Below are 18,205 nucleotides of genomic sequence, written 5' to 3'. Positions count from 1 at the left end.
CATGAAATGGAGCAGCCACCGAACTTATTTCTGGCACTGCTGGGACAGAAGGAACCAGAGAGCCCAGAGGTCTCTTGGGGGTCTGTCTCAGACAAAAGTGATGTAACACCTGAAGCACCAACTATTGAAGTACCAGTTAAATTCATGGAACATCAAGAAGAGGAACATCATGAAGCTTTGGTTCAGGATGACAATACTTTAAAGAGGACATCTTTAGAACCTGTTGAACCTATTGAACTTTCTCAGAGGCCTTTTCATGAAGAACCTGGTCACATGGATCAAAATGATGACAGTGAAACCTTACCTGTGTCCATGATTGTTGGATGTGATGATCAAAGTGTTGAAGACCAGAGTATAACTGACAACAAAGAGGAAGGTAAAAGTGAAGATTCAGACAGCAAAGTAAAGCAAATGCAGTATGATGTTGCAGGTGGATCAGACAGTGTTTCTGAAATGGGTGAGAACTCTGATGTTTCTGGAGATGATTCTGTGTTTGAAGATGATGAATATCCTGACGTCCAAAGAGTAAGCCAGCTGCAGACTATCACAGGCATTTTCCATAAGAAACCCTTTGGAAAAATAGATGAATCCTTATCTAAGAAGAGGATTTTGGACTCTTCTGGTGAGAATAACTCTAGTCCAAAACCCTCAAGCCAAAGACACGTTACCTCATCAAATCTCTCGGGGAGTAGTGTTTCTCAAATCCCAAAGCGATTCACCTTGTCAAGTCCACCACAATTGGAGAAACCATGCCTAATGAGATCTCTCTCAAGTAGTCCCAGACCTTCAAATAAAAGAAGCCCAATCCCAGCAAATCCAAAATCCCCAACAAAACCTAGTCACAAACACACTTCATCCCCAAGTCCAAAACAGTCTGCTGGACCAAGTATTCAACATTATTATCCAAATAGTCAATCACCTTCAAGATTTATCAATCCTCTCTCAAATGATTTGATTCAAAAGTCAAAGGCAGTAATGAATACCTCTAGAAAAAAAGAATCTCCTCGTTGTTCTAATTCTTTTATTGAGGACGACAATTCTCCAGAGTTTACAGATGAACATCCAAAAGAGGTGCTTGAAGCAGAACCAACTCTTCAAGAAGACATTCCCTACACATTCATAGATGAAGTTGATCTCACTTCTGATTCTGATGGAGATGGTGGTAAGGAGGATGAACTTGAGAAAGTGCATGAGCAGAACTCATTGAACAAGTCTGTAATGGAGGAAAGCATTTCAAAGCAAGGATCACTCCAGGTACTCCGGAAATGACAGTTAGAATAGCCGTAGCTTGCGGATAGTAGGTGTTGACCTTTGGTTTGCAGATGTAGCTTATAGATGTGGTAGATACATTTTGGTGTCTGTACAATAGATCATATACATAATAGAAATTACCAACTGAAGACAACCCTGACAAATCTGTCCTTGCCTTTCCCCGCTGGATCTTTTTTTTTGTTCTTTTACAAATTTCATCTCATTGAAAATGTCATATTTGTTTTCCATGCTACTACTTTGCTTTGCCTTGATTCAAAGATATTTTGCTCTGAGGTTGTATTGGTTTAAAACTCATCTTCTGCAAAACAGGAGGAAGCCTCCACAGAGGATGAAAAAGAGGAGGATGGAGAAGAAGAAGAAGAGGAGGAGGAGGAGGAGAAGAAGAAGAAGAAAGGACTAGATAAAATGTGTGAAAAGGCTAAAGATCCTCAAAATGTTAGAACTTCAAAAGGAAATGAAAGGGGTACATTTTAGTTCGCTTGGTGACCTTGTCATATTTATGCTTCTTGAGTTATCTTTGTGACTGAATACCCTATACATGTATTTTTCAGATTTTCTTTCAGAGTTAGGCCTTGAGAAGGAAGATGAAAATGACGATTCCCCTTGGGATTCAGAGGTGTGTGTCAGTTATATTAGAGCAAAGCTGGTGAAATCTCCATTCAGTATTCCAGTTTAGAAATTGGCATTGCTAAACTTTCAGGTCTCTGATAGTAAGTATACCCACCTGGCATGTGCTTAAACTCCAGACATAATAGCAAGGTACATACCCATGCCTACACCATTACCATCACCCTAAAGGCTAGGGTATACTAGGGTTTTTTCGCGTGACATTCAGTCTCGCGCATGGTCAAGTGCTCAGTCTTTCAAAGTATAATCTTTTGACTGCAAGCCCGTATGGATGTGTTCGGTGTATGGGCATCCCAACTGCTTTGAAACTCTTTACTACAGTCTATGGCAGGCACGTGCATTTCATGCGCACAGACGCTGACTGTACACTTGTCTAGAAAAACTAGATACGTGCGTACTGTGTTGATGATGACATTTTTATCACGCAATGTTCATAAGATGTAGTGGCATGTGTAAAACAGAAGTATACTTCTACTAAAGCCCAAAGTATACTTCGGTCAAATGAGGACGAATGAAGCTAACCTTAACATCAACAGAGTGCGTGAGCACTGAACACACACAGCCCGATTTTTCTAACCGCGCGTGTTTGAACGCACATACGGCTGGATTTATTTGCACTAATTAGTGTGCCCACAAGGCGGCAACACTTACATTTAGGGCTGGCCGATATATCAATTATTACGGTAATCACATAATCAAGATAAATTTGCTGGCGATGTAAAATTTACCAATATCACAATGATTTTAATGTGCTTTCATTTGGCCATTAAGTTTCATAAAGAGCACATCAGTAGAATAATTTTACAATCATTCAGAGCTGCATAATTAAACAAAATAACATAAAAATGGCAAGTTGGTCATATGTGATTATTAATCCACAAAAGGCTGTGATTTAAAGACAGATCAGTTCATCTACATTGTGAAATCAAAGTAATGCAGGTTCAAGCATTCATGCAATTCCAAACATTAGTAACAGTTTCAAGTTATTATACAAATCTACAAAAATGACACAGAATAACATAAAAGGAGATTACAGCGTTTCATGAAAAGCAGAACATTGTAAACGGTCAAATACGCACCTTTTTCCACAGAATGTGATGACTCGTATCCACCTTATTTAGCAGTGTAAATCAAGCAAACTTTTTTTTATATGATCATTTTTTTTAAATATTGAGTGTAAATTTGTAACATTATTCATTGTGTTATATTACCCTGGAGTCAGTTTTTTTTGGTATTTTCTCCTCAATTTGGAATGCCCAATTCCTAATGCGCTTTAGGTCCAAATGGTGATGTAGTGGCAAAGGACGAATCTCAGTTGCCTCCGTCTCTGAGACGTCAACCGCGCATTTTATCATGTGGCTTGTTGAGCACGTTACTGCGGCGACATAGCGCGCGCGGAGGCTTCGCGCTATTCTCCGCAGCATCCACGCACAACTCGCCACGCACCCCACTGAGAGCGATATTATAGTGACCACGAGGAGGTGACACATGTGACCCTACCCTCCCTAGCAACCGGGCCAATTTGGTTGCTTAGGAGACCTGGCTGGAGTCACTCAGCACGCCCTAGATTCGAACTCGTGACTCCAGGGGTGGTAGTCAGCATCAATACTTGCTGAGCTACCTAATTCTGTGTCGAATTAAAAGCTCCTTGTGAAGTTGAAGTAAATACTGCAGCACTTTTGGTGTCAAAATAAAAGCCCCCATGTGAAGATGAAACAGGACAGAAATATATTACTTTTGTATAATGTGAATGTAATCATCAGAATAAAAATAATAATTCAGCATTATATTATAATAATCAACCTGACGTGTCCCACAGTAATAATTTTGTATTATGCAATTTTCAACTGGCGTTTAAAAAATAAGTCAGTGAAGTAGTAAAAACATTTCAAGGTAAATAATCCTTTTTATTAAGCTACTATGTATCGTTGTGTATGAAATATAAATATAAAGTGCATATCAATGAAAATGATTACATTTCATTTAATGAAAAACTAATTATTAGATTTTTATTTAATGTATTTAAAATATTTAATATACTTGGCTACAATAGCTGTTTGGAAGAAATGATGGTTCCTCTGTTAAAACAAACAAAAAAACTCCCCGCTTTCGAGCCATTTTAGAGCAAATACAAGTTATCAAGATATATATCGAGATATAATTTAAGACATATCGCCCAGACCAACTCCCATTTGAGCGTTGTTGTCACAAAGAAGTGCTAGAATAGGATGTAATTGCCGCTAAACAACAGGAGACAACAACAGTGAATGTGTATGTCAATGTGTGAGGAGGTCAGGAGATGCATGTAATTGTAGAACTTGAGTTTGAATGACTATAAAGATATCTTTATAGGTCTAAACTCTTGAAGAGAGGTATTCTGGTGTCTCGTACAGTTGTAACGTGCATGTGGCAATAGCCTGTGTATACGCGCACCATCAAATGGAGTATACTTTGACAGCCTCGCGTTTGACTGTCAAACTCTTAAGTGTACTTTGGGCTTTAAAGTTGGGCTTTTAAACCGGGGGTTCACAAACCCCTAATGTTCATGATGGAACTGCAAGGGGGGTTTGTAATAGTAATGCTGATGCGATATTTAAAATATACAATTAAATACACCATTTTTGGGGGGAAATAATCTATAAACTTAAAACCGTAAAAAATAACACTTTGATCTTATCAGTTAGATCATATTTTGAGTTATTTGCAGTTGTAAATGTGAAAATTTTGTGAAAGTCATAATATTTATTGAAAGATGAATATAAAAAGCTCTAAAAGGCTATCTGTGATTGCTTTTCAATTTGATGTGTTCTCATTTTTCTCCTTCATAGTCTGGTTCTGAGAGCCTAAGGAAAAATCAGCAGAGTAGTCCACACAATCAGGCCAAATCACATAGATCCATGACCAGTATTTGTGAGGAGAATCTTGAAGGTATGTCCAGACATTACCAGTTTTTATATTTTATTTACCATGGTAAATATGATTCGATTTTTCTCCGTTACAGTCGTCACATTAACACCTTGTAACATGTGTCTCTTGCCATATGTGCGTTCATGGCGTGTGATTTGACATGGCATGTTATAAAGAGGCTTTAGACTTGATAATGCTACTAATACTTGCTAATAGTTGGGATGGTACATTACTGTCGCACATATTGATAAATTGTGACATAGTAACAGGTTGATATTTTACATTTTCATTCTACAATAGATTAGACAAAATTTGTACTGCAAGATGAGTCATCAAAACCTTTGGTGCATTTTACCAGAAGATAAAAGATACATTTTTAATGCATATATCAGCTAAAAGTTAATTTTGTCAACTTTTAGAGGTGCATTACTTGCGGCCTCAAAGCTAACAGACATGGAGTGAGACCCACAAAACTCCCATTTTGATTTCATGAGGTCTTTTAGAATTTGTTACAGCTGACTAACTTGGTTGCAGTAACATTTCCTCTAGTGTCTTTGAGTATTTGGATGCTCTAACACCCCAGTTCACAGGCATCAACTGGACCTCCATATTTCATGTGCATGCCTGTGCACCCACTACATGTAAACCTGTATTTGTCCATTGATAGTTCTAGTTTTTAAGGATAGTTTTGAACATCATACCCTGTTGCTTTTCAGTTTTAAGAAATGATGAGGATGATGAGAAAGAGACGGAAACAGCAATATTGGTAAGCATCATTTTCAAATTGCATTTCTTGTTTGTTAAGGCAGCAAAACAATAACAATAGAGTTTTAGTTGAAAAGTTGTTAATTAAAATATAGATAGAATGAGGGAGTGGAAGATAAAAAATTCTTAAAAGGATAACATTTATAAAAGATAAATAGATAGCTCACCTAAGACTAAAATGATCCAATTCAGTCAACTGTTGTTATAAATGATCAATTTCATTACATTGCTGCCTCTGTGATGATTTAATATAAATCAATTTCATTTTGCTAAATGTTTTCTTTTCAGCCCAAAGTGATGAAAAGGGAGCCAGTGTCTGTTCTTAGTAAGCTGATGGATTCAAAGGAAGCTGATAAGAAAACGGGTAATCCATCAGTTAAGATTTGAAATCTTCGCCATTTAACTGTAGAGGGACAATTCTGGTTTTAACACTTTATTTAAACATCTCTGTTATTACAGACCTGATGGAAGAACTTGGTTTGGGAGATGCTGATGATCTTGAAGGTAATCTTGATATCTTCATGTAAATATTCTTGCAATTTTACATTGAAAGACTGTTTTTGTAAGTCTAGTGTGTTTGTGTTTTTGTGTTATTGGACTGAAAAGCGAAGCGTCAATTCCCTTCAGGTCAGACGTTCAAACGCTTGTGTGCTCTGCATACCTCTGTAGCACATTTGTAGAGCTGCTGTTGCTTGCTATGGTCAGATCATATGCCTAGTAATTAATGCATATTATGCTCTGACACGTTCAGCTGTGATGCTCATGTGGGTTACATGAGCTTGAATCTGGCACTTGCCATTCCCCTCTCTCTAGGGTCAACTAATTGCAAAAAGGCAAAAAACAAATAAAAATGAAAGAAAATGCATAAAGGTGCAAACATAGAATCATGCTTGTCAAGATAAGCTCCATAATACATCATATTTTTCATCTATCTGCTTAGCTGGAGAGATCTTTTAGTGGAGAATCTAATTAAAAACATATTTATTTCCTATTTTGTGTCTATATTGTATCACATTATTTTCACTGCCCCTTACAGATGCTTCGGATTGGGACTCCGCCAGCATCACCAGTAAGGCCAGTAAGAACTTTCCAGTTTATAAGCTGGAGGAAGAACCCCTCTATAAAAACCCAGCTGCTCCTATGCTACCCATCACACCCCAGGTGCACGACATAGACGCCGGAGAACATAAAGAAGCAAGTCCAGAGAGAAGCAAACCCACAACCACACCACCTCTACCTACTCCACGATTTCTAAATCCAAATGCCAGGTCAAAGCCGCGACCATCGCTACGACTGTACCTAGACTCAAACCAAAGACCGGAGAGTGAAGGTAGACTTTTTAAATATTTGTGGTAATGAAACAGAGCCTCAATATGTCAATTTCAGATTGTCTGAAAATTTGTGTTGAATGTCAGGATGTGGATCTGCATAAGCTTATTAATTAATCCGATACAATTCATTTATACACAGAATCAGACTGGGATACAGACAACTCCAGTCCAGCCAAGATAACAAATTCACTGCCAAATATCACTGAACTTGATGCAGGTAAATTGTAGGAAAGGGTGAACATTCAGGATAATACACCTGTTTTAGCATTTAATTTAATTGTTTGATTTTGTTTGCATTCCTCTTCAGTTCCTGAGCAAATACCTACAGCGGATGAGGTTGATGGTGACAGCAGTTCTGACGCAAGTGAACATTCAGATCAGGTGGGCAGAATTCATATAATGACGAACTCCGCCAACAATTATTTTAAGCACAATTGCAGTTTTATCCTTAGGAGCAATTGGGAGTTACAGTGGAGTTGTTTCTTCAGTGGTTTGTATCTTTAGTGTCACCACATGACACTAAGATCTACATCTTTCCACTTGTCATCCAGTTTTTCAAAGTCATTCCTTTCAAGTAATTATTTAGTCTCTGAGGTTCACTTGTAATAGGGCTGCACAATTGATTGAAAAAATAAACAAGATTACAATTGCAGCGCTCACAAACTAATCATGAAAATGTAGTTCTACTTGTTGTGTACTTTTGTTTTAAATTTTATTTTCTATTTAATGTGTTTTTGCAGTGGTTGTGGCTTGTAACCAATAACAGACATGACCGTTACTCACTTTTGTGTATAATATATTAAACATTTTGAATAACAGATTTGTTTTAGTGCTTATAAAAGGGCCAATATTAAAGGGACAGTGCACCCAAAAATGAAAATTCTCTCATTGTTTACTCACTCTCATTCCATCCCAGATGTGTATGACTTTCTTTCGTCTGCAGAACACAAAAAAAGATTTTTAGAAGAATATCTCCGCTCTGTAGGTCCTTAAAATACAAGTGAATGGTGATCAGACCTTCATAGCTCCAAAAATCACATAAAGAAAACCTAGAAGTAATCCATAAGGCTCCAGTGTTTAAATCCATATATTTAGAAATATGGGTTAGAAACAGATAACAATGAAAGTCATTTTTTAACTCTAAATCTTCACTTTCACATTTGAAAGTCACATGTTGTGCCTGTTTCACGTTCACATCAGAAAGTGAAAGTTAAAGTAGAGATTTATAGTATAAAAGTATTGTTCTGTTTCTCACCCACACTTGCGTCTGAGTCATATGGATTACTTTTGTATTTCCTTTGTGATTTTTGGAGCTATGAAGGTCTGATCACCATTCACTTGAATTTTAAGCACCTACAGAGCTGAGATATTCTTCTAAAAATCTTTGTTTGTGTTCTGCTGAAGAAAGGAAGTCATACACATCTGCGATGGTATGAGGGTGAGTAAATGATTGGAGAATTTTCATTTTTGGGTGAACTGTCCCTTTAAATTGACCATTTACGATTTGTTAACTGATAAAACAGTTATAAATCAGAAACTGTTTTTGGCTTGTTTTTGATGTGCAGCCTACATAAAAAAATATGGTATTTGATCCATCACAAAATAAGTATTTTAATGTAAATTGTATTCATTTAAAGTAATAGCAATTACAGTTTCTGTAGAAAGTTATGATTTTTGTCATTGTGCTACAAAAATGCCATAAATGCTGTCGATCAAGCTTAATTTCCATTGAATCTAAAATATTCCTTAAAAAAGTGGCACTCTTGCTCAAGAATTTGAAAAAACACAAAGATTTCAAAGCAGTGTATAATTAAAATATGCAACACATATGGACACAAAACAAGTTTGGTTTGAACAGCCTCATACAACATTTTCAAACCTCTCTCTAACCCATAGAAATAATATTATTTTATTTTGCTTCTGTATCTTTAAGACCTTAAAAGGTCTCTCTTATGGCTAACCTCTCTGCATGTGAAATGAGTTGCAATTTTTACTTGCAGGGTTGTTGCCAGGTTCAAAATATAGCTGCCAAAGTGAAAATTGTAACTCTTATGTCAAAATATCAAATTAAATTAGATTTTTCTTGATATGATCCCTTTAAGGATGTAATTTTAGTGCTTTAATTAGTTACATATATGAATGAATAATGTTAGTGAAACAGTTGTAAATGTTGGAAAAAGTCACGTGCATATAATACAAGTGGCTTAGGTTTCACCTGAAGTCCTTGTCAATCAGGTTTGTTGATCTTTGTTTGGTTTTTCATTCTTAATTCTATACTTTTGTTCAATTATGCAAACAAAGGCAAGAGAGGCATTACACGCATCTTCAATATATGTAAGTACCCCGTATAACCATGACACGTTGGAGCTCCCAACCTCTCCTGGAGATGAGGTGAGGAGAGATGGGGAGAATGAGGAGAATGCTAGTGAGGTTTCCTGGGAGGATCGTTATGAGAACATTTGGGTGGAGAACGAAAAGAAGGAAACCAAATCCCAATACAGAAATGTGGCTGCTGAACTTCAGGAGCGATTTGGAGAACTGGAACACAAGGATCCAGGTGACCATTCTGAACAGGAACGAACAGAAGGACATCAAGGTGATGGGGAGGTAGAGGTGGAAGCTTCAGAAGTGAAGGAGGCAGATGATGAAGACTCCAGTGAGGAAGAGAGGGAGCCAATAGTGCATCCCACAGCCCGGGTGAGAAGTGCCTTACTTTTGCCCATACCTGAGCAGAGAGAGTCAGGCCTGGAGGACTCGCAGTCCGAGGAACCTTCCAAAACTGCACAACACACAGTTAGTGTTAATGTCAGCGATGCAGAACTTTATCAATACAACCATTCAAAAGATCAACATGGCCCTCACATCCAAGAACCAATCAGGGATGAGGTCTCAGATCAGGGAGATTTCTCCACTTGTAGCAGAAGCAAAGAAAATGATGGTGATGCCAGTAGGAGTCACCCAGAATCTGGATGTGACTTAGATGTTAAACCTGAAGAAGCCAAGGCTAACGGAGGTCTATTGCTTCTAGCTAGTCAGCAGGTCCCACCTAAAATTCTGGAAGTGTCCTCTTCCAACTCTGAAGAGGTTGAGGAGGGTCTATCAAAGTCCAGACATGAGGTAGGACCCCAGAACAGGAGTGTCAAACAAACATATTAGAAACGATGAAGACTTCCATTTTTGCCTCCTGTCTTCTTATTCTTCATTCACTTATACTCTGTTCACGTAAAAGTGTCTATGCATTGGAAAATGCAAGCTTCATCTGCAGACAACAATACTGACTTTTAGTCATCTTAAAATACTGATCAGTCACTGACGGGCCTAACAACAAAACTGCCATGTATTTGTTTCCTGTCTTTGGTTTTGCTAATCAAGAGCTCTGTTCCAAAACCTTGTGAGCTTCCTAACTAGACAACATTTTAAGACATCATAAAAACGTGAAGGCTTCCAAAAAGTAGTCAGCAAAATGATGATGCCTTCTAAGAGACCTTATTGTGGCCAAATTCTAAAGGGAATTGCACATGGATGTCAAGCGGATGTCCTAAAATCGAAACCATTGTTTTCAATTAATGTACGCCCAACGCTGCCGCCACCGAACATCGACAGTGCCCCATGATTTCGGAGACACCACAGAGCACCACTCCCATAGTTTTCCCTTAAAAGGGACAGTTCACCCAAAAATGTAAATGATCTCATCATTTACTCACCCTCATGCTATCCCAGATGTGTATGACTTTTCTTTCTTCTACAGAACAAAAATGAAGATTTTTAGAAGAATATATCAGCTCTCTAGGTCCATACAATGCAAGTGAATGGGTGCCAAAATTGTGGTGCTCCAAAAAGCACATAAAGGCATCATAAAAGTAATCCATATGACTCCAGTGGTTTAATCATATCTTCAGAAGATGATGGGTGTGGCTGAAAATAGTTCAATATTTAAGTCCTTATTTGCTTGAAATTCTTCGAGCATATCTGGGCAGGGAGAAGAATTAAAAGTGATCTATTTCTCATCCACGCCTATCATATCGCTTCTGAAGATATTGATTTAACCACTGGAGTTTGTTGGATCCCTTTTAGGCTGACTTGTGTGATTTATTTTTTTTTTTTTTGGAGCTTCAAAAGTTTGGCACCCATTAAGTTGCATTATATGGTCAAAAAGAGCTGAGATATTCTTCTAAAAGTCTTCATTTAAGTTTAGCGGACAAAAGAAAGTCACACACATCTTGGATGGCATGAGGGTGAATAAATGATGAGAGAATTTTCATTTTTGGGTGAACTATCCCTTTAAAGCTAAAGTATACTTGGATTTTGATATGAATGCTCAGCATTCTATTTAATTTGATCCAAATTGCTATCAAGGGACATACATTATTAACTTAAGCCTATGAAAGAAAAAAGTTTCAGTAACAAGTTTGTCTTTTTTTGCTTTGACATCTTGAATAAAGCCTAGGCTCCATATATAGCAAAATTGCATTATAAACATCACCTTTCTAAGCATAGTTTACCTTCCTTCAAACTCACTGACGTCACTTTAACGAGCGGCATCAACTTTGTTAATTCTTACAAAAACCTTGCAAGAAAAGTGCACAAACGTTCATATGTAACATTTACTGTTTTGTACAATTCCTGTGCATTGTCCTACAGGCAAAGCGCACGCACGGCACTTTTCATCCTCTGTGCGACTGGCTTAAAGCAGCATCCCGTGTATCTTCCATGGAGAAGGCAATTCCAGAATGCATTGCGACGAGCGCCATGTAAAAAATTCTGAAAGTCAAAAAATGTCTAATTGAAATGTAATTCATTCAATACAAAAAAGTATCAATGAAAATTGTTTATTTAATATAGAAAATGATTGCTAAAAATATGTTGAAATTGACTTTTTTTAGCCATTATTTGTGTTTGCATGGTATTTTAATGCTTTTAAGAAAAGTTCTTGCAATTAGCTTAGCAGCATACGCCAAACTGTAGAGCGCAACTCTGTTTCCAGTAGTAAAAATCCCATTCATTTTCTCCATTGTAAAAATAGATTTTTATCTGTAACTTATAAACCTTGAACTCTGAGTTTGTTAATCAATGATATATGCTTTTGTTTAAGCCATCAGACCATTTTATTTAACCTTTATTTTTAAATAATGTGTTAATAGTGGAATTCTTAAAGACATTGTCCACGATCCTAGGGGAGAAATCCCTCAATCAGAGAATAGTAGCAAATAATGCCAAACGAGTTTGCAGTGCCCGCCCATGCCGCACCTTGAGTGATGCAATCGAGTCGGTCGGGAGACGCTTCCTCATGTAAGGCGTAAAATACACAGTCTTGTACCTTTTGTCTGATTTTCAAATTCTTTGCTTCAAATCAACTTTTGTATTGTTGTGATTCACCTCTTTCATGAAGGATTTTATGAAATAGTGGGACAAATACTTCTGGACCCAGGACAGCTAAAAATTTGGGACGGCACTGTTGCGCTGTCGCTTATGCCTATATAAAGCATTCCAAATCAGTTCCAGGATGGTTAGGATTCTGCCTTAGGCCACGTCCTCTAATATGTTTCCCTTTTTATAACATCATTGTCTTCCAAAGTATCCGATACTTGAAAATCGAGACATTCCAGAAGTTTGAGAGGGGTAACTGTAGCAAAACGTATTAGCATGGACTTGACCTCAGAAGTCATCCTGCTTATGGGTTTTTAAGTTTGAAACCTAGGGTTTCAGTTTCCTAGTATGTTTTCCAAAGTATGTGGTTTTGGAGAGCGTTTTGAAAGTCTTCGTTTTCGATGGAGAGAAATGCTGTTCCTATGTGGATGAGAGGCATAAACGTATTAAAATGAATGTGCTTCCGACCATTAGTGTGGACAAGACATGCTGCATATGTGAGCTGTAGATGGCAAAGCAGCTCTAAAGGATTTTGGAACGGAGCTATTGTCTTCTTTCAGCAACATGCTTAAGATTTTTAAAACCTTTTTGTAATACCATTTCAGTTGATTCCAACGTTTTGTTTCTTTTCCTAACCATTTGCGTCTTGCATTTAAGAGACCCCATAAAATCATTTGACAAGAACAGTTTTTCTGGGTTGAGAGTCGGGACGGGACATATCAATATCATACACTTTATACTGCCTACTGTTTTTAGTATTTACTATTAAGTTGGGCGTGTTGCATTGTGGGATACAGTATTTCAGTATTCCAACAGCTTGCACATTCAGTAGATGGCCTCAAAGCTATCAGAGATCGACTAAAAGCCACAAAACATGTTTTTCCATCTTGTCCTCTCTCTGTCTTAATGTCATGATGTGTGACCTGAACAGCACTTGTCTTGAATCCAGTCTGTCGCACTATTAAATATTTAAAGGTATATTTTTTGCGCTGGTGTCAAGTGATACACTTGAAGCAGCACATGGGCGTCAGTTCACACCTCATCTGTCATGTGTTTGTGTGCCAAGGATCGTTTCCTTCAGTTGTCTGAACATCTGTCCTCATCTTCATGAAGATCTGGCATACTTGTTTTAGTATGTGCTTTCATTATGTGTCTCACCGGAGCAGTTTCCAACAACCATCTTTAACCATTTTTGTGGTTGGGACTTCTCTGTTTTGTCAGCTTGAAGTGTTTCTCTTGTTGCCAGAGCTTCTTTTTAAATATGAAAAGAAGACATTGTGTTTGATCTTTGCACATTTTTGTCTTGTATGTCACTGACTTGTCATTGTTGCAATGTTGTTCATTCTAGAACTTCCTCATTCTTATGTAGAAATACAGCTTTATAATCATGGATCAATATTAAAGATGTGTTCAACCTTTGCATTCAACATGCATCATCTTCTATTTTAGGGTGAGAAAGAGAAGGCCAGTGATATGAGGGGAGAATCTCAAAGTTGTGCTTTCTGGGATATTGGAGAATCCAGAGAACGAGCCGAACTTGACCAAGGAAAAGGAAGGAAAATTGACACCAACTCTGGCAACCCAAAACCTCAACAGGAAGGGATGGTTGATGTCAGATCATTGGGAAAAGAGGGTAGTAGAAGATCAAGAAGGTATATATCTCGCATTGCTCAATGGGATTAATGGAGAACTTTTTTGATTCACTAACTCTGTTTAGACAAATTAAGTGACCTATTCTACCTTGTTAAGATATTTTAAGTCAACCACTAATTAGACATACAGTAATTATCTTTTTAAATGATCAATTCAGTAATTAATTGCTCTTAATCTATCCTGTGTGCCAGAGCTTAGGTCTCCCGATTCCCTTGTTTTTCAACATTAGGTCAGAGTAAAGTGTTACATTTTGATTGTTTTAATTGAACATGGGGTAACCCTGTGCCAGAATACGGTATCTCTTGGATCCAAGAGTGCTGTTTATACATGCCAATACATTGCCAAAAACTGGCACACAGAATAGATGTAGTTCGACCAGGGGTTTTAACTTTCAACTTCATGAGATCTGTGCCCCTTAGCACTGACAGACCACCAGCATGTGGTGAGGAAGATGAGGAGAAAAAGAAAACTGTATGTAGCCAAGCGAGAAATCTCCATGTAGTTGCCCCCCAACAGAACAAATCCTCGCGACCTGCCGTCCACCATAATGGAGACCTTGAGTCTGTCTTTGACGACAGTACTTTAAGTGACCTGTCGGAGGAGGATAGGAGGTATACATGCAGTATTTACATGCTTTTTGCAGTTTCCTAATTCATTTTTTTCTAGCTCAGTTGCAGTAGCGTGTGGTATATCTAGGCCTGCACAGATTCCCCAGAATGCTCTTTGGATTTCTGCAGAATTCGAAGGACCAGAGACCCGTTTAATAAATATTTTGGGTTGTTTAATCATGTTTTCAACTTCTTTCAAGAGGCTAATGAGTGAATCTTACAAAAAACATAACTGGTCATATTTCACATCAAAATCATCCTGAGATTCTCTTTATAATGCCAAAAATGTCATTTCTGTGATTTTGTAATACAGCAAAAAAAAAATAAAAGAATCTTTAAAAAATTAGAATCAGCATATGTTAAATTCAATACAAATACTACAATAATGTATAAATACATTCTTTTCTTTTTTATTACAGATATTTGTTTTATTTATTTTTTGCACCGCAGTTATGAGAATTGGGAGAAAAAGTGCTTAATTATCCTTAAAAATGTCACAATGCCAGAAAATGTTGGTCTTAAAAATAGTTGTTATTTTCTTAATGCTATATAAAGTAAATGTATAAATATACTGAGTGTATAATAAATAAATAAATATATATATATATATATATTTATTATACACTCAGTATATTTATACATTTACTTTATTATAGTAAATTTATACATTTACTATATTACGTGTGTGTGTGTGTGTGTGTGTGTGTGTGAGTGTGTGAGTGTGTGAGTGAGTGTGTGTGTGAGCGTGTATTTATCACTTTGTGGGGACCAAATGTCCCCATAAGGATAGTAAAACCTGAAATTTTTGACCTTGTGGGGACATTTTGTCGGTCCCCATGAGGAAAACGGCTTATAAATCACACTAAATTATGTTTTGTGAAAATGTAAAAATGTAGAATGTTTTCTGTGAGGGTTAGGTTTAGGGGTAGGGTTAGGTTTAGGGGATAGAATATAAAGTTTGTACAGTATAAAAACCATTATGTCTATGGAAAGTCCCCATAAAACGTGTGTGTGTGTGTGTGTGTGTGTGTGTGTGTGTGTGTGTGTGTGTGTGTGTGTGTGTGTGTAATTAGGGCTGTGAATCGATTAAAAAAGTAACACATATTTTAAACAGTTTTCTGGGGTTCATGATACATTGTATATTGAAACAAACATTAAAATATAATCCTAAATATATTTACTTTATGCTTTGTTTCAAAGAACTTGCATGAAATCAGTCGTAATTTATTTTAATTATTTAAATATGTACATGCATACCTCAGTGGACATGCTGTAAATCTTCTGCTGTTTTAAAGTGGCCTTTTAAAAAAATAAAGGATCAAATGGGCAGATTTAATTCATATTAAGCTTTAGTGACAAGCTAAACTTAAGTGTACATTGCCAATGCATTATTTAGTCACTACATACATATATCCTAAATACACAATTAAATATTTTGTGATGACCTTTTATTATCAGAACCAACATTAGAGGCAAAATTGTTTGGTATGGTGGAAATGACGTTTAATTCACACTTTGTTTAGATTATAATAGTTTTAAATGATTTAATAATTTTTGATTTTATAATCGATTTTCATCATTTAATTTTGAAAGTCTGGGTCTTGGACGAGCATAAAACAGTCATAAAAGGCATTTGAAAGTACCTAAATAAATGATGAAATCCTGGTAAAAAGTTTCTATGTTTAAATGTGACTTTCATATTACAAAAACCATATTCAAGTCAATTCTGAAGATTTCCCAGAATCAATACAGAAACTGAGAATTGTGTGCAGATTCCTTGTTGGCTTAGTTATAATCTCCATTCTAAAAGTTGATTGATTGTCACAGCTTCTGCTCTCCAGTAGACTGGTGTTGTCTTATAGTGGCTCTCATCAAGCACAAATCAGTCTGAAATCATGTTTTCTTTTCTGGTCCAAAACAGGTCTCCATCTTCAAGGCATAAGAAAGAGCAGGTGACCTTCTTTCATAATAAAGTATCAGTACACGTGTGCTGAAATGTTTGAGTGGTTGTTTAGAACATATGTTCCCTGTGCAGACTGCTGGAGAGTTGGAGATGGCAGATGATTTTGAAGATCTCACCCAATCTTCTGACACAGCCACAGAAGAGCTGGACTCTCCAGTATCTGGATTCCGCAACGCTTCTCTGCTCTTCAAACAGCTCGACTCAAGCTATCTAGGTGAGTCTGTAGGCTCTTTAAAAATGTTGATTAAATGGAGATCAAATTTGCCAAGATACCAACGTCTGCAACCAAAAGTCAGATATTTCAATTTGAGCTAGAAAATTCGTCATCAAATTCTCCCCAAGACCAATGCTATCAATGCTATGCTATCTACATTGATTTTATAGCTCTGATCAGATCATAACTGAGAAGGCTATTACGTCTCTTGAACCTTGAAAGTGCAACTTCTGAGAAAGAAAAATGTTCCTCTGGGTCCCTAAAAAGATATTTAGCATAGAAATATGTTCAGATCTTAAAAGAGCAATGTTATGGCACTTGAATTGATCCACAAACCTGTTGTCACATGGTGAAAATTGTGTTTTGTGTCCACCCTGCAGACTCTGTTAGTGTGGTGAAGCTACAGAATATGTTTCATGAGTACGAACGCACCATCCAGAGAGAGAGAGACAGATACAGCCGTCTGGCTGACAAGACCTCTCAACTGGACCAGGAACGCAATGAGCTGAAGATCCTGCTGGATGCGATCAGAGGCAGCAAGTCCAGCCTGGAACATCTCAAACTGGAGCTGGAGACAGACATGAACAATCTCAAGTGAGCTTAACTGGATGCATGTGCATTGGGTTACACTCAAAAAGTTTCAAGTCAACATTAAATCAAAATTGACCCCATTTACTGTTTTAATAAATGTTACTGGTCCTACTGGGAATGATTCATCAGTTTATGTAATTCCAAAGAAAAACATAATAGATGAAACAAGTAATTGTACAACTTCAGGAGTACATACACTAGCATATAGCTAATGAAAATGCTATAATGACTCTTTTACCATCACAGGTTTGATAGTTAGATATTGACTCTTCTCATGTTAGGTTCCTGCTGAGACAGGAGCAGGAGAAGCATCAGAGTGCTCAGATGCTGTACAGTAAAACCCGTGAGCAGCTTCAGAGGAAAGAGGAGCAACAGCAGGCGGAGGCCGAGGAGAGACACAAAGCTGAGCTGAGAGTCAGGAGTCTGGATCTGGAGATCAGAGCTCTGAAGAACAGCATCAAACAGGTCACCAGCATCACACTGTTAGATGTTACTGTGCACCGCTGGAGAAACCAGCTCATACCAGCTTAAAGTGCTCCATATGGTTTTTGGAACATAGTCCATCTAGTCTAGCTTGGACCCTTTGGACCACTTAATAACCATGAATGACCAGCTTGGATCAAACCTTCCAAAACCTGTTACCACCTTAACCTTTTTTAGCTATGGTATAGTGTCCAGAAATGTTTATAAAGTTTGTAGTAAGGCCCAACCTTTATAGTTTTTTGAGTTTGTTGAAGTGTTGTGTGTATGTGTTTAGCTGGAGGAGGACAGAGATGAGTCTCAGCGTCTCCTGTCTCATGAGCGCAACGCTCGCGCTCTACAGGAGGAACTACTCAACAACCACCTGCGCAAGCAGCATGACATCAAGGAGGATAACCTGCGAAACCTCAACAAGAGCAATGAGGTA

At 37.4% G+C, this 18,205-nt stretch overlaps 1 protein-coding gene across 1 annotated transcript in view; it reads left to right on the top strand.

Annotated features, from left to right (window-relative positions):
- si:ch211-272n13.3 (ankyrin repeat domain-containing protein 26) overlaps positions 1–18,205 on the top strand; it is a 38,193-nt gene that overhangs the window by 7,808 nt on the left and 12,180 nt on the right. Inside the window, exons 12-28 of the mRNA XM_052122877.1 lie at positions 1,582–1,735; positions 1,824–1,888; positions 4,728–4,827; positions 5,523–5,572; positions 5,860–5,935; positions 6,031–6,075; positions 6,608–6,901; positions 7,042–7,119; positions 7,231–7,283; positions 9,204–10,019; positions 13,719–13,921; positions 14,342–14,533; positions 16,452–16,482; positions 16,566–16,707; positions 17,088–17,301; positions 17,580–17,763; positions 18,056–18,202. Coding sequence (XP_051978837.1) covers positions 1,582–1,735; positions 1,824–1,888; positions 4,728–4,827; positions 5,523–5,572; positions 5,860–5,935; positions 6,031–6,075; positions 6,608–6,901; positions 7,042–7,119; positions 7,231–7,283; positions 9,204–10,019; positions 13,719–13,921; positions 14,342–14,533; positions 16,452–16,482; positions 16,566–16,707; positions 17,088–17,301; positions 17,580–17,763; positions 18,056–18,202 — 2,844 coding nt within the window. The remainder of the gene's footprint in view (positions 1–1,581; positions 1,736–1,823; positions 1,889–4,727; positions 4,828–5,522; positions 5,573–5,859; positions 5,936–6,030; positions 6,076–6,607; positions 6,902–7,041; positions 7,120–7,230; positions 7,284–9,203; positions 10,020–13,718; positions 13,922–14,341; positions 14,534–16,451; positions 16,483–16,565; positions 16,708–17,087; positions 17,302–17,579; positions 17,764–18,055; positions 18,203–18,205) is intronic.

This window comes from Xyrauchen texanus, chromosome 49 (genome assembly GCF_025860055.1).
Source record: "Xyrauchen texanus isolate HMW12.3.18 chromosome 49, RBS_HiC_50CHRs, whole genome shotgun sequence".
In the NCBI taxonomy this organism is placed as follows: domain Eukaryota; kingdom Metazoa; phylum Chordata; class Actinopteri; order Cypriniformes; family Catostomidae; genus Xyrauchen; species Xyrauchen texanus.
The sequence above is the reverse complement of the archived record's forward strand: the minus strand, read 5'-3'. Positions and strand labels throughout refer to the sequence as shown.